Below are 16,151 nucleotides of genomic sequence, written 5' to 3'. Positions count from 1 at the left end.
TAGTTTGTACCCTAATGCTTGTGGTATGTTTGTACCCTAATGCTTGTGGTATGTTTGTACCCTAATGCTTGTGGTATGTTTGTACCCTATGAGGTGTGGTATGTTTGTACCCTATGAGGTGTGGTGTGTTTGTATTCTTAGTTTGTACCCTATTGTGTGTGTGGTATGTTCATAATTGTATGCGTCTACTGAATGCGTCTACAACCTGTTTGTGTGTTTAGAATGGGACGAGGTGCCTTCAGACGATGAGGACCTCGACATGAAGGAAGACGAGACCAAGTAGGACCAAATCCAAAAATGATTTGCCAATCCCCTTTCCATCTAGCGTTCGTCTGTCGCTGTGGTTTAAGATAATGAATAAATATACAAATTGTGAACATAGTTCACAATTTAGAACACACACACACACACACACACACACACACACACACACACACACACACACACACACACACACACACACACACACACACACACACACACACACACACACACACACACACACACACACAGTAGAAATGTACACCCAAACTAAACGTTAACATTATTGACAGTATAAAAAAGAAAAAACATGCATTGTGCCTCTACAGCTACGGTCCTATCCTAACCCCCCCCCCCCCCCCCCAGGTCGTTCACCGCCCTGGCGCACAAGGTGCACCGCGGCCTCAGCGTGTTCGACAAGGTGTTCACGGAGCGCGCCGAGCTGCTCTGGCAGTACATCGTCGCGCTGCACGCCGTCATGGACGACATCAGCAGCTTCCACCGCAAGGCCAAGATCGCCGGCATCACGGGCGGCACCACCACGGCCGTGGGCGGCGTGGCCGCCATCGCCGGCCTGGCGCTGATCCCCGTGACCTTCGGCGCCTCGCTGCTGCTCACGGCCGTGGGCGTGGGAGTGGTGGCGGCCGGCGGCATCACCTCGGCCTCCGCCTCCATCTCGGACAACGTCAACAACATGCACGACCGCAAGAAGGTGGGCGCGCTCGCGAGTACCGCTACAGACGCACTCGTCTGTAGCGGTCTTGGTCTTGATTTTGTTAGAATTAATTAGCACCGATTCAAATCCTGTCTTAGCGGTTCAAAGAACGACGTGTTAGACAAGCCGCCCCCTTGAACAACAAATACCAAACAATATGTCTGATCACCTGATGGGAAATGGGTTGGTGTGGTGGGTCATTTCCTTGGTTAACCACTTTATTGATTGTCTGTCTGTCTCTCTGTGGGTCTCTGTCTCTCTGTGTGTGTGTCTCTCTCTCTCTCTGTCTCTCCATCTGTCTGTGGGTCTCTCTCTGTGTCTGTGTGTCTCTCTGTCTCTGTCTCTTTGTCTCTGTCTCTCTCTCTCTCTGTGTCTCTCTGTCTTTGTGTCTGTCTCTCTTCATCTCTCTGACTCTGTGTCTCTCTGTCTCTGTCTCTCTCTTTGTCTCTGTCTCTGTGTCTGTCTCCCTGTCTCTGTGTGTGTCTCGCTCTGTGTCTCTCTGTCTCTGTCTCCCTCTCTCTGTGTCTCTCTGTCTCTGTCTCCCTCTCTCTGTCTCTCTCTGTCTCTGTCTCTGTCTCCCTCTCTCTCTGTCTCCCTCTCTCTGTGTCTCTCTCTGTCTGTCTGTGTGTGTGTGTGTGTGTGTGTGTGTGTGTGTGTGTGTGTGTGTGTGTGTGTGTGTGTGTGTGTGTGTGTGTGTGTGTGTGTGTGTGTGTGTGTGTGTGTGTGTGTGTGTGTGTGTGTGTGTGTGTGTGTCTCTCCCTCTGTGTCTCTCTCTCTCTGTGTCTCTCTGTGTCTCTCTCTCTCTGTGTCTCTCTCTCTCTGTGTCTCTCTCTCTCTGTGTCTCTCTCTCTCCCTCTCTCTCTCTGTGTCTCTCTCTCCCCCCCAGCTGGAGGTGCTCCTGAAGGCCTACGAGACCCTCCTGCTGGACCTGGGGCGGGTGCTGCGCTTCGTGGGCCAGGGGCTGTACCGTCTGCGGGGCCACCCGCTGCTGCGGGCGGGGAACCAGCACTACGCCGCCGCCTGGGAGGTGCGGCGGGCGGTGCAGACCATCGGCCAGGTGGACGAGCCCGTGGCGCGCGCCCAGGCGCTGGCCGAGGACTCGGTGGTGGTCCTGCGGGGGCTCTTCCAGGGCATGGACAAGTACTTTGTGAAGGACTCGCGGGAGCTGAAGCGCGGCGCCAAGGCGGAGCTGGTGACGGAGGTGCGCGGGGTGGTGGGGCAGCTCAACGACGGCCTGGTGGAGCTCAGCGCCATCAGGCAGGAGCTGCAGGACGCCACCGGCGGGGTGTGATGGGTGGTGTTCCCCCCCCCCCCCCCCCCCCCCCCCCCCCCTTCCCTACCACCCTACCCCCACCACCACCACCACCACCACCACCACCACCACCACCACCATCAACCCCCGATCACACCACCACCGTCACCATACCGCTACCACCATCACCCCCACAACCACTACCACCCCTAGTGCCACACCCTCAATCACTACTAGCCCTATACCCCCACCACCACCACCATCACAACCACCCCTAACCCCTAACCCCATACCCCTTCCACCGCCACCCTCCTCCTCCTCCTCCCCCCGGTTCATGTGCAGGCTGCTGTCTGGTAATAGTTAGACCGGCAGCGCCCTCTACTGGCTAAGCTGAGGTATGACACCACCCCGTCCTACTCGTAAGTATATGCAGAGACGCACTGGGCGCAGTACCTGTTGTTCCTGTAGGGATCTAATTATTGTCGGAGGTTTACGTATATGGGGTGTAATTGAGTATAGTTGATCAGAGGAGTGCCGGAGTGTGACTCAAATCGGGCGTTGGGGAATATCTACGGGGCCAAACCCTTATCTGGCTTGGCTGGTTCTGAAACTGGCCCCATTTAGTTTATATTAGTTCCTTGCAAACCATGATTATAACCTTTTTAGAAAGTTACTAAAAGAACATGTAATCACCCATTGTCTGGAAGGAATATGATTTATTTATAGTACACTGGGTTCAGTTCCGCTTATTGTTTTACGGTGCCACTTATAGCTTGTTTATTTATGTCAAAGTTCTATTTTTGGGGTTGGAGTTTTATCATTTACAGTTGTTTTGCACACGACGCTTTCACTTTATAATTATAAAATAGTATTCTTTAACACGGGTGATGCTGTCTATTCTCTATGGGCGATGTGTGGTTTTATAATCTAAATCAACGTCTTTCTTTATACCCTGCAACTCTATTTGTAAAAACAATTTATTATGTAATAAAGTGACGTTTTACAAAATGTAAAGTTGTGTATTATGAATATATAAGGTAACGTATCAATTCCTGAGTGACACTCCTTTCGGCTAAACAAAGGCTATGGACTTCATAGGAATGCTAAGCCACGCCCACACAGGTGCAGCGAATGAGCATTATTTAGGGAAGCGAAATACTGCCTCAAAGTCCTCCGTTTACAAAATCAAGCCGGTATTTGTTGGCATTGGGGGTCCAATATAGCGCATTGTTCCAGTTGTGAAGGTAAATGAACTTTGTTTCGTTCTGAAATCAGAGCCCGTCCCCCTTTTGCCTTGCTGCCTTTTCTCTTCATCAGTTGACGTTGAAGCAAGTTGGAAGAGACAAGAGAAGTAAAGCAAGGTCAGCGTTGTTTTTCACATCCACTTCCATTTTAAGTCCGTCCGAAGTCACACAATGTAACGAGACCATAACTTTGAACTTGAGTTCAATACTTTTAATAAGTAGCGTCACGGTGCGGGTGCGTCAAACATTCCTGCAGTCGCGACTGAAAGCGAACATGCGTGAAAAAGACGTATAATCTCTATTTTTGTGTTGGAAAGAATGGAACTTGGCAATGACGTGTTCAACTTGATTTACTGGCGACTATTTAGTCAAACCATGTGATGAGTGTCAAAGACACCCGGCATTGCATCACCAACATACTCATCGTCTGTTTTCATTGACCACCAGTATGTTACGGAGAGATCAAGGCAGCGAATCGTCATCCTCTACGCCACAGCTACCGCCCAGGCCCAGCGAGAGGGTGCGTGAACCTGCTTTAGAACAGTAGGCTTTCGTCCCCAGATGGTGGTATTATTATTGCATTATAATTGGGTGTCGTTTACTGGCGCCAACCTGCAGTATCATAAACATGGGCAGCCAGACACAGCATATGGGGAAGGGGGAGGGAGAGTGGGGCCAGAAGGTATTGTTTGTCCATACTGCACAGTGCAAACAGTAAACAGTACAAACAGTAGGGGGTGGTGGGGGGGTATTCTCATGTTGGTGCTTATTTATTCTGACATCACCTGTCCTTGTCTTGTTCAACTTATTTAACTTAAATTGCTCGTTTATTTGTTTGTTTATTTATTTATTTTGTATGTGCAATGCACCTTCAGTTGGCACTCCCAATTTCGTTGTATAGGTGACTGTACAATGACAATAAAGTCTATCTTATTAAGTTGGAATTGTTCATTTTTTTCTTTTTCAGAACAATGACGTCACGGACGATGTTGTTACGAACAATAGGGTATGTGTGTGTGTGTGTGTCAGAATGAAGGAATGAACCCGTGTTCATACGTCTTATGCAACGTCACACAAAGAACTTGATTGTCTATAACCTTTCATTTATTTATTAATTTATCAAATGTATTGATTTCTATAATCAGCTGAAACAATTATTGAACACTAGTGGGCCTTTTTAGGGGCAGTGAAAATGATCTTTCAAAATGTCAAAAATAGTGTACCAAAAACATTAATACTTAATATACTGATATAATAATATACGGATACTCAAGCTCTCCTAGTGCCGTTGGTCCACTACCATTTGAAACGTTAAAATAACTCGGACTATAACGTATGATAGACTACACATTTAGCCTAGCCCTCATATATGAATCCTATAGCCTACCGTTCACAGTTACACAAAAAGGGGATTATTATTCAGCCATTTTCAGATTTGATGTATATTCTTTCAATTCCATCTCAACAAAGTATTTAGAGGACACGGTTCAATCAATTGTCTGAATTGATTACTGGGAATGATAAATCATCGATGAAATTAGTGCATGCATTTCCGTGCGATTACTTTGATTTCAGAGGTCTGGAATGATGGGGGCGATTCAGAAGGTCAATCCATTCAAATCTACCTTTCAGGTAACTCACGGCCAGTTAAAAAAACAAAACAAGTTGATCACATCCTACCCTTCTTATCTCCCACGTAACCGCTTTGCATTGTTGGCAAGTAGAGTGTGCGTTTTTGTGCACGTGTGCGTGTAGTTTACTCAAGGACATTTCCGCTTCACTGCTAAAGATATGCCACCATTTAACCTTTAACCTGAGTGCTAATGTGTGATTGGGCCCCAGGCTTCTTCTACCGTCAAAGCCGCCGCCTCACAGGAGCCTCCCCAGCTGGACGCCACGGCGGGGGCCACACAGGTGGGTGCTGGGTGCCATGGGAGCAGGTGCACACTGCAGTAAACGGGTGTTTAATTCAGTGTTCCCAAAACGTCCCCGGGGTTGAGTACGAGTGTCGCGGTACACGAGAAACCAGTTCCGCAAGCGTTTCACACTCTCAGTGTCACAGTTGAGCCTGTAGCCACCGCTCTTCCCCCAGGCTTCATGCTCTGTGCATAGCTGCGCAGGGCGTTTAGTTTACGTAACTGCAACTCAGCCATAAAGATGTTCTGTGGGGTATTCCACAAAGCCGGTTTTATCACATAACCGGGTAAGTTAACCCAGGGTTTGCGGTAACCCTAAAATGGTTGTTTTATCTATAATATTGGAGATACTGAACACATCTCAGTCTTTTCTGTCCCGTCCACATCCGGACCAAGATTTTCATGGGCCTCCTATCATACAAAGAGCAATATTGGCTGAGTACTATGCCGAGAGGCGCTTACAATAGAAAGTATAAAATAGTCCTAACGGACTTACATCCACTGGAGAATGTTCGATCGTAGCCGGTGGCTCTATTACAAGCACTAATCCATCTTGATCTGGGAAGTTGATGAATTGTCACTTTTAGGTTTTCTACCCAGTTACCAAAAAAAAAGCATTTGGAACATTTGCGCTGTGGCATGCACACGGTGTGCATGTGTTACTTCGAAGACAAACAGAATCTAAAAAACAAGAAAAACAGAAAAACCTACATTCAACCAGTGGGGTACCCTCACATGGACCCTGACTCTCTGAGGAGGTACCTCCAGGTACCCCCTCCATGCCAGGGCGCCCTGAATATTGCCAGCTCCAGTCTGCCGACTGTCGGCCTCTTTACGATTGGCTTAAAAAAATAAGGGATTATTTAAATGCAGGAGTGACAAATATGGTATGACAATTTAAATGCTGGACTGACAAAATGTACCAATACGATGGCGGGAAAAGCTTACCAGTTTGTATGTTTTTACACTTCATTTTTACTTGATCCACTGACCGCTTGGGAGACATCGGAGTACATATTTTTTTAGAAGAAAAGGGTATTGTGGCAGGAACGTTAAGAATGCTTAACAGGGATATTAATAGATTCATGGCTCAAATATTAAGGATCAAGCTTTTGACATTTAACTAACGCATTTACGCGCTCAGCGATCCGCTGCCAGGCTTTGGTTCTCCGGGTTGCAGAGGCTTTAGCGTTCCCCTTTCTTGTGAGGCCTTCTCCTCGTCATAGCTCTCCAGGAGAACCTGGAGTTCCATTTCATTGAAATAAGCGGCCCGTTTCGCCATTTCGATCCGGGTTTCCATGATCCATACATCACGTCTTTATAGGTTTGGCGTGGACGCGCACAACCCTGTTGATTGAACTAATGCATAACCCGTACCGTGGAACCGACGGCTCTGGTTTTTTTGACACAGGGTCAATCGACCTAGAGTTCAGTGTTAACTCGGTTTGTTAAACCTCTGTTTGTGGAATACCCCACTGGTCACATTGTTTTCAAAGGGCTTGGTAGTTGTTATTGCTATGTTGTGGTTCGTTCTCCTCTTGCACTTTAATGTGCATTCCGTTGCCTCGATATAATTATATGTTCCTTTGTTCTCAAGCCAAACAAAGGTCCTCTAGGTCGAAGGAAACCAAATTTATCGTTCTTTCCTTCCTCAGAGCTCTGGCAAACTGATGGGGGTCATCCAAAAGGTCAACCCCTTTAAGTCCACACCACAGGTGCGTCTACCTGAACAGGTGAACTACCAAACCAGCCCCCCTGCTCGTTCCATAAACGACGCTTGGCAAATTAAGTTTAGGTTTTCTGTGAATGATTTTCTTGCTCTCGATCGCAGGCCTCAGCCAAGGTCACGCGAGCGTCTTCGTCAGGGTCCCTGGACCAGGGAGGCTGTCCGGACTCTCCCCAGGTGTGTGTGTGGAATGCGTGGAATGCGTCCAGCCTAGAGAATGCAACCTGCACCACATGAGATGGGGAGGCAGCTGGCGTTTCGTCATTGGGTATTTCACTCCGTAGACTAGAGGGAAGTGACAACAGGAAGTGCTGTGTGTTTACCGAAAGTATTGTCCTGTTTGAAAAACCGCCCGTTTGCCTTCTGGTCTGCCTGGTCTAAAAGTTTGTACGTTTTTTTAATCGTACTACGAAAAGGCTTTTTAATCGCAGAGGTTTGATAGTGGGCGTGGCTTATGGGTCAGTAGGCGTGCCCCTCGTTGACATCATGAGACACACCTGTGTTCCCCCCTACGGTCCCACAATGGCCTTTTGTGAACAGGTCAACCAGCTGCTGTGCATTTGACTGAACTTCCCATCCGGTATTAATGACGGACATATTGTCTTGTGTTGTCTTCAGAACCCTGGCCGGTTGCAGTCGGCCGTGCAGAAGATGAACCCATTCCGCTCTGCCTCTCAGGTAACCCCCCCCTCCAGACACTCTGTCCGTCCGTCCGTCCGTCCGTCCCCCCCCAATGGAAAGGTTCACCAAAGTCTTGTTTTGAACCCAGGCGTCTTCAGCGGTCCCCAAAGCGCCGTCCTCTGAGTCACTGGAGCCAGGAGGGAGCTCAGAACCGTCCCAGGTGTGTAACATGAGGAGGAGGAGGAGGAGGATGAAGATGGGTGCGTTTGCAGTTAGGCTCGGCAGTGCTGTGACGCACTGTGCTTTAATGCACATGGCGAGCTCTTACTCTCCAAATCAAACTTAGCCATTCAAACCCAGGTTTCTTCTAATTTGATCTATTTCAGTGTAGCTCCTCTGTGGGGTTCATTCAATTAGAATTCATTTTTATTATTCTTATCCAGAATCCCGGAGTGTTTGTGGGGATGATGCAGAAGGTGAACCCTTTCAAATCCACGGTGAAGACCCAGGTACCGCCCGTCCCCATGCAAGACGTGTACCTAAATGCAGTTATCACTCTGCTTTCGGCACGACATTTCAAAAGTGTAGTCGGGCCATCGGCTCTTAAAATGCAACTCTTTTGAATCTCGAAACGCACAACATCATCCACCTATATGTTCAAGGCACACGCGTCTAATTAAGCTCGCAGAGGGTTAATATACGGGTCACCCTGCCCCGTAAATTAACCTCCTTGATTTAGGGGCAACCATTGAAATGACCTCTTCAAATCAAACCGTGGCCTTACTAATAGTAAAATCTTCTTCTCTGGTCTATTTATCCCCTCGCACTCAGTCCTCCAACGACAATCTCTCGTCCAGCACAGGAAGTCTAACCGACAACAACAACACCACTAAAAAACAGGTACACGTTTAAGCTTCAGGTCATTTTTAGATTTTAATTCAATCCGAATTCAAACGCACGTCATCAAAACGCGTATGTTTTTCCCTATCCCAGACGTCTGAAGTTTCAACCGACACTGTAGATCAGCAACTGCCAAAACGGGTACCAGCGATGACTTATCCTTTCAGCCATTATTTCCGTGCGAGGAATGCATTTACATAGACTTTGAATGAGATACATCAGATTTAAATGTCATGGGCCTTGTGTCTCCTTTTTCAATCATTTTAGAACCCTGGGACGTTTCAAGGAATGATGCAGAAAGTCAACCCCTTTAAGGCATCGGCTGCAGAGGGAGAAGTAAAGACGCTCTCGTGTGTATCGGCAGAATGACCGATGCGATTACTATTGGAATCGCACCTTTGAAGTTGAATATTCGTTGAATTTGGATCCCAATTGTTTGCCTTGTTATCCTCTGTACACTATTTGGTCAAGGTGATGGATCTCTTAAGTCAGCAACGGTGACACGATACAATAACAATTCTGATGTTGTCTGAGCGATACAAAGGTGTGGTTGGAACAGCACGGCGTTTCAACCACGGGAGACGTGGTTGAAACGGGAGAGGGCGTGGAGAGGGCGTGTAAACAAACGTCCTCGGGCGAGGGCGTGGGGCCCACGTCGAGTCACTTGGCTCCTGGCGTTTTGAAAACTATGCATCCAATCTGCCTCTCCCTGTCTCTCTCCTCTGTCTCTCGCTCTCTCCCCTGGCAGCCTGCTGCCTTTGTGGGGCGCCAGGGACCGTCGCTCCGCAGCGACTCCTCCTCCAGCTCCGACTCCGGCAGCCTGGACGACGGCTCCATTGAGAGACACGTACGGCCGGTTAAGGGGTCCGGGGGCCTTTTTAGCCCGTGGCTTTCTCGGGGGGGGGGGGGGGGTCGTGTTCGAGGCATGTCAGCAATGAAGCAGGGGGGGCCTCTTGCCCCCGGGGGCGACTACAAACAGTCCTAGGACAATGTCTCACCACAGCCCTTTGGCTCGGGGTCGTCACACACCCTCGGCACGTGTCCTGCTGCGGTTTATCATGACGGCGTGTCGGGGTGTCCCTGAGCAGAGCACCGTACCCTAACTGCTCCTGACGAGCTGGCTGTCACCTTGCATGGTTCACCCTGCCCTCCGTGTTTTGAATGGGTGAATGAATGGGTGAATGTCAGGCCATATTTTAAGGCGCTTTGGTCAAAAGCGCTACATAAATGCACACACACATTGCTTTCCTTAGTTGTCGTCCCAAGCTCGTCTTATTTCAGAGTACGGTATTAATGATATCCCAGCATACGCGGGATCACATGAGCCGAAACTTGCCGGTGAAACTCTTCCTACTCTTCCAGTCGGTCTGGTATGCGGAGGAGAGCGGGAGTGTCGCCTTCAGGAGTGCACCAAAGGAAGGGCCACCCAGGAAGACGATGGTACGTTCTACCAGCCCAAACTGGTCTTTCGATATTCGCAGAATTCTCTGTGTGCGGAGTGTTGCGCAGGCATCCTGCAAAGAAATAACACCACGCACAAATAAAGCTATTTTCTGTTTGCGAAGAACCTGTTCCAAGTCCTATTTCTCCACTCTGTTACGCTTCCACAATAAATAGATATCATGTTCTGCACTCCCTTTCTTAACGGCCATTGTATTTTTTTGAATTGCAGTATGAAGGATTGACCTTTTTGGTTTTTTTCCTCTCCAATTTCTAGACTTTCAGGATAAAAAGAATACTTCCGGCCGCCTTGTTCAGTTCAGGGACAAAGGTAGAGGTGTGTGTGGGTGTGGGTGTGTGGGTGGCCGTGGGAAAACATAGCAACTTTCTTTTATACCTCTTAACAATGTGCACCTCTCCCCACACAGACCTCGTCCGCCGGATTAGATGACGGACCACTCTTGGCTCAGGTTTGAAATGAGTAGCATTCCACAACCGACTGAATGATCAGACTGTCTGCGGGATGATACCTCAAACATTCTGTAAACAATGTGGTGTGTGCATGTGTAGATAGTGCATGAATATTTGTGTCGATAACAATATTTGTGAAGATAAGGTCTGTATGTGTGACAATACTATACCTGTGCCCAATCAAAGGTAATATCACACATTTTGGAACAAGAACGGGGAGAAATGTAAATGTAACACACCACATTCTGAACTCTCCCTCGGGGCGATGCATGGATAATGTGGGCCTCCGTGTATTTGGTAGGGCTGCAACATGTGCGTGGTTGTGTTGTGAATGTCCGTAGGCGGAGGAGGTGACGGAGGTGGTGGAGGTGCAGACCCTGCAGTTGGCCGAAGCCCCAGAGCCCGGCGACGACGAGTCCTTGGGTCCCCTCGACGTACGGTTTATTAAGTCGGACCAGTTTGAAAAAGTCCCATCTTTCGATGGATTTTTCTGTCGTCCATTTTGTAGCATCCCATCACGTTAGCTTACCCCACGTCCTCCATATTGGCCGCCATTTTGTCTCTACGAAGCAAATGCCTTTGTGTTCACTTTACATCGTGTGCCCTGTTTGCAGGATGAGGAGGGCCTGATGTCTTGGTGGAGAACCGTCGAGGGTAGATGCCCTCATCTCCTCCTCGTTTTATCCCTCAGCCCTCTGCTGCGCCGTTTTGTATTTTTGTTTATGCCTAAAGCTGAGATGACCATTTCTGACATTCATTGACCATGGCTGGTAAAATGGAGTTAGTGATTGAACCCATGTGCTCTGACAGGATGGGATGAGTGGAACCAGTCCACCGAGGACACGCCGGCGGAGGAGTAAGTAGAAGTGGAGATAACTGACATTCTTCCCCTACCCTGCTAGTCTTGCAAGTCTAGTCTCAAAGTATGTACCCTGCTCTTTCGGTGAACTTTAACCCTATTCTTTACCTAGTCATATTGATAAATATAACCGCAAGCGGTGATTAACGGGGTCCGAGCAAAATTAAAAGTCAAGAACACACTAATGGAAGATGTATAAATATGACAAATAACACACAAATGTGTGTATTCGCTGGAACACACACATTTCACAAGTGAATTAAATTAAGAGTATAGATCTGAAAATGTGCACTTTCAATGGTATCCAATGGTAATGATAGCCGTATGGTAGTTATACTATAACAAAATGGTCATATAGGCAAAATGGGTTGAGACTGTGGACGTTTGGCTTTTCTATGAAATTGTGGGAAAAGTAAACATTTTAGAGCAGAAGACCAGGGTTTTATAAATGCGTCTGATTCTAGAGATTAATATTCTGAAATAATTTTGAGTCCAGGTCAAACTGGTGAGGAGAAATAAGTCTAATTCATGTTTTTTTTTACAATAGCGCCACCTTTGGGTGCAGTACCACACATTTAGGTAGGGGGTAGAGGGGCTTATTGGTAACCATACCTGAAAATTTCAAGAGTTTTCGACTCACGGTATAGGCTGCAGCATGACTTTTACAGAATGAGGAAAAAATAAAACGTTACAGAAACAATAATGATCAAATGATGATACTGAAGTTGATCTTATCGTTTCATCACCCTTCTGGTATTTCTCTCCCGCTCTCTCCATCTTTCGATCTGTCTCTCGCTCTCACCATCCGCTCCTTGCTCTCCCTCGTTCTATCTGTCGCGTGTTCTCGGACTCTTTCTATCTGTCGCGTGTTCTCGGACTCTTTCTATCTGTCGCGTGTTCTCGGACTCTTTCTATCTGTCGCGTGTTCTCTGACTCTTTCTATCTGTCGCGTGTTCTCTGACTCTTTCTATCTGTCGCGTGTTCTCTGACTCTTTCTATCTCGGTCTCTTGCTGATGAAACGCATCCAGCGCTCTCTCAAACTAAACTTTCAAAGTTCTAAATGAAATAAAAAATAACAACACAAAGGTTCCCAGTCCCATCCATCTAATGCACACACAGTTCCCCTCGCAATTTACATTGTCTCAAAAAGTAATACGAACACAAAATGATCAATAGTCAAGAAATCAATGTAATACATTATGCTCATCACACACTTTCCTCCCTCTCCATTTTATATTTAAATCTTCTTATTGATTTTCAACATATGTATTCACAAATCCCTGCGGGTAATACCACAGTGACAAGATGGACATTTCTATACACAAAAGAAAAACAAATAATGACGGGGAAAAACAAAAATTCCCTCTCCATTTGAACACACAAAACAAACAGTAAATACCATCCAAAGCAATGAGCCACCGACTCCCCCTCCCCCTCACCCTCTCCCCCTCTCCCTCTCCCCCTTCTCTCCCCCTCCCAGGGAGATGGTGGAGGAGGCGGCCGACCGGGTGTTCATGGCGGCGCGGCTCTTCGTGCGGCTCTTCAACCGCCGCGGCGGCACGCTGCAGACGCACATCCTGGAGCTGCTGGCGCTCGCCGACGACGCCGACAGCTTCCACAAGCGCACGGTGAAGGCCAGCGTGGGCGGGGGCGTGGCCAGCGTGGCGGGCTCCGTCACCACCATCACGGGCCTCATCCTGGCGCCGTTCACCATGGGCACGTCGCTGATCGTCACGGCGGTGGGCATCGGCGTGGCCACGGCGGGCGGCCTGGTGTCGGCGTCGGCCAACATCACGGACACGGTGCACTCCAAGACGGACCGCAAGAAGGTGGAGAAGATGATCCAGGACTACCAGGACAGCATGCGGGACATCAGCGACTGCCTGCAGTTCGTGCAGGTGAGGGGGGGGGGATAGGGGTGTGAAGGGTGGGTATGGGTGTTCAAGGTTGATGGGTGTGGGGGGGTGATGAGGATGGTGCTGTGGGTGGATGAGGGGTGGGTGTGTGAGGTTAATGTGGGTGGATGAGGGGTGGGGGTGTGAGGTTAATGTGGGTGGATGAGGCTGTGTGGGGGTGTGAGGTTAATGTGGGTGGATGAGGGGTGGGGGTGTGAGGTTAATGTGGGTGGATGAGGGGTGGGTGTGTGAGGTTAATGTGGGTGGATGAGGCTGTGTGGGGGTGTGAGGTTAATGTGGGTGGATGAGGCTGTGTGGGGGTGTGAGGTTAATGTGGGTGGATGAGGGGTGGGGGTGTGAGGTTAATGTGGGTGGATGAGGGGTGGGGGTGTGAGGTTAATGTGGGTGGATGAGGGGTGGGGGTGTGAGGTTAATGTGGGTGGATGAGGGGTGGGTGTGTGAGGTTAATGTGGGTGGATGAGGGGTGGGGGTGTGAGGTTAATGTGGGTGGATGAGGGGTGGGGGTGTGGGAGGTTGATGGATGCATGGGGGATGTATGGGGGCTGGATGGGGGGTATTGCGGGTGGGTGTGGTGTGGGGGGGATCGGGGCGGGCTTGCTGTGGGACTTGTCCCTCCCCGTCCGCTTGGTGTTGTTGTGGAAAAAGATCTGCTTGTGGAAAAGCTGCGTCTTACTTTTGGGTGCAGCTAAAGATACCACTTATAGTGTCTAAGTAATTTACATGAAAGAGATCCACCGCAAATTAATGTCTATGAAGTATTTTGAATATTTCGTAGACGATGAAAGGGTTTGAATGAAAAGCAAATTAGCTAAATCTGTTTCTCCTTCCCAAACACCTGGACACTGAATTCATGAAGTACCAAAGCACTGCTAGATATTGCGTGATTTTTCGAACACATTTATTCTTACATAGTGAAGGCTTTTGGCAATGAACCTCCAATCCTGTCACCATAAAACTGTTATCAGGGTTTAACAGTATGGAAGATCCTGTTATCCAGTATTTAAATTGAAAATTAAACTATATAAGTCCATATTATTTCCTTTTCGAAAAATAGACGATTATGGTATTCGCAAGATGCCTGAAATTACAATCAATATCCTTTTGGATTTGCATTTAGGGACTTGCATCCCAATGTCAAAAACAGATTTTTTGGTAAAAATTTAGTAAAAAAATTTAGAAATGTAGCTACGGCCTCTTGCAAACTTTAGACAAATATGACGGACTGCAATAATACGTTTCTGCACGTGTGTATAGTGCAGTGTTAAATCCATATCCGACTTGGTCGAGAAAAGATCGGACTTGGTACGCAAAGACCTTTCCTGTTATGGAGTCATTTTACCCACGTTGTTCTAAAGCTTAAGAGTCATGGTTTATACTTTTTATTTTGTAATCAATTCTTATTACTGTCCTGTACTTTCTGATTCAGAGGGTACAGCTTATCTTCAAGAGAGCTTACACATATATGAATTGAATTCAAGGGGTGTCATTTTCATAAAGAACATGTTATCTCTAAGAGAAGCAATGCATCTTCATGAAGGTACAGGGGTGTGACATTCATAAAGAACATGTTATCTCTAAAAGAAGCAATGCATCTTCATGAAGGTACAGGGGTGTGACATTCATAAAGAACATGTTATCTCTAAAAGAAGCAATGCATCTTCATGAAGGTATAGGGGTGTGACATTCATAAAGAACATGTTATCTCTAAAAGAAGCAATGCATCTTCATGAAGGTACAGGGGTGTGATATTCATAAAGAACATGTTATCTCTAAGAGAAGCAATGCATCTTCATGAAGGTACAGGGGTGTGACATTCATAAAGAACATGTTATCTCTAAGAGAAGCAATGCATCTTCACAAAGGTATAGGGGCATGGTTCTCATAAAGAACATATTCTTGATTACACCCCCCCCCTCCCCGCGCTCCAGGACGGCATGGAGGCCCTGGAGGCGTGGGACTTTGAGACGTACGCCGAGGTGATCACCCGGAGCCACCTGAACCAGAACGTGAAGCACGTGGTGAAGGAGGGCGGGCGGGCGGGCAAGGCGCTGCTCATCAACACGGAGAGCCTGGTGAGCACCATCCAGGTGCTCAGCGTGTCGGGCGTGGCGGCCAAGGCGGCGCAGGTGATGAGCGTGACCACGGGCGTCATGTCGGGCCTCTTCCTGGCGCTGGACGTCTTCTTCCTAGCCAAGGACTCGATGGAGCTCAAGAAGGGCGCCAAGACGGAGTTTGCCGTCAAGATCCGCGAGGTGTGCCAGGAGCTGCAGGGAGGCCTGCTGGAGCTGAACCGCATCAAGGAGCAGCTGCAGAAGACCATGGACGGCATCGAGGTGGAGGCGGAGGGGGAGGGCGGCGATGATGAGGGGGAGGAGGAGGAGCTGAGGTCCAGCGTGAAGAAGCTGATCGAGCTCGAGGAGTAGGAGAGGTGACGTTTGGGTTGTGGGGGAGGGTAGGCGGTTGGCTTGGTTGAAGGAGGCCGAAGGTACAGGACGGCGCAAGAATGTCCAAAACTGACTATTCGCTGGAATGCCGGCTATGCGTTCCGGCTCAAACCACTGTTCCATGACGCTGAAGGAGACTTTATCAATGGAAGGGTTTTACTAGTTATATTGCATTATTCCTCGGTTGTAAATCGGACTGTTACAGGGTATTGATCGTTAGCTGCCTACACTGTGAAGATTGTCATTTGGAACAGATGTTGTAGCTGGCATATATTTTTAGCAATATATTTTAACTGTATTTTAGCTGCCATCATAGAAGTATGTTTCATTTGACATTTTATGCACATGTTTTCTGAATTGCAATTAAATAAATGGTTTGAAGTTA

At 48.1% G+C, this 16,151-nt stretch overlaps 2 protein-coding genes across 15 annotated transcripts in view; both read left to right on the top strand.

Moving 5' to 3' along the window:
• Positions 1-3,242, top strand: part of si:cabz01007807.1 (uncharacterized) — a 16,622-nt gene extending 13,380 nt beyond the window's left edge. For both annotated transcript variants that reach the window (XM_060076715.1, XM_060076714.1), the window contains exons 30-32: positions 222-279; positions 628-973; positions 1,863-3,242. In XM_060076715.1, coding sequence (XP_059932698.1) covers positions 222-279; positions 628-973; positions 1,863-2,267 — 809 coding nt within the window. In that variant the 3' untranslated portion in view covers positions 2,268-3,242. The remainder of the gene's footprint in view (positions 1-221; positions 280-627; positions 974-1,862) is intronic.
• Positions 2,499-16,151, top strand: LOC132475549 (uncharacterized). 13 transcript variants are annotated; one of them, XM_060076740.1, is made up of 22 exons: positions 2,499-3,589; positions 3,920-3,992; positions 4,440-4,478; positions 5,048-5,104; positions 5,315-5,386; positions 7,044-7,103; positions 7,220-7,291; positions 7,733-7,792; positions 7,884-7,955; positions 8,179-8,244; positions 8,567-8,635; positions 8,729-8,776; positions 8,903-8,971; positions 9,384-9,482; positions 9,998-10,075; positions 10,353-10,406; positions 10,504-10,545; positions 10,888-10,980; positions 11,161-11,200; positions 11,357-11,402; positions 12,887-13,304; positions 15,251-16,151. In XM_060076740.1, the coding sequence occupies exons 2-22, from the start codon at positions 3,921-3,923 to the stop codon at positions 15,743-15,745; spliced, it is 2,121 nt and encodes a 706-aa protein (XP_059932723.1). In that variant the 5' UTR covers positions 2,499-3,589; position 3,920; the 3' UTR covers positions 15,746-16,151. The 13 variants fall into 13 exon arrangements, with proteins under 13 accessions (XP_059932723.1, XP_059932720.1, XP_059932719.1 ...); XM_060076737.1 differs by having other exon boundaries at positions 7,044-7,121; XM_060076736.1 differs by having other exon boundaries at positions 3,339-3,472; positions 7,044-7,121; positions 10,353-10,412.

This window comes from Gadus macrocephalus, chromosome 17 (assembly GCF_031168955.1).
Source record: "Gadus macrocephalus chromosome 17, ASM3116895v1".
Classification (NCBI taxonomy): Eukaryota; Metazoa; Chordata; class Actinopteri; order Gadiformes; family Gadidae; genus Gadus; species Gadus macrocephalus.
This window is presented reverse-complemented; position numbering and strand designations above follow the sequence as displayed.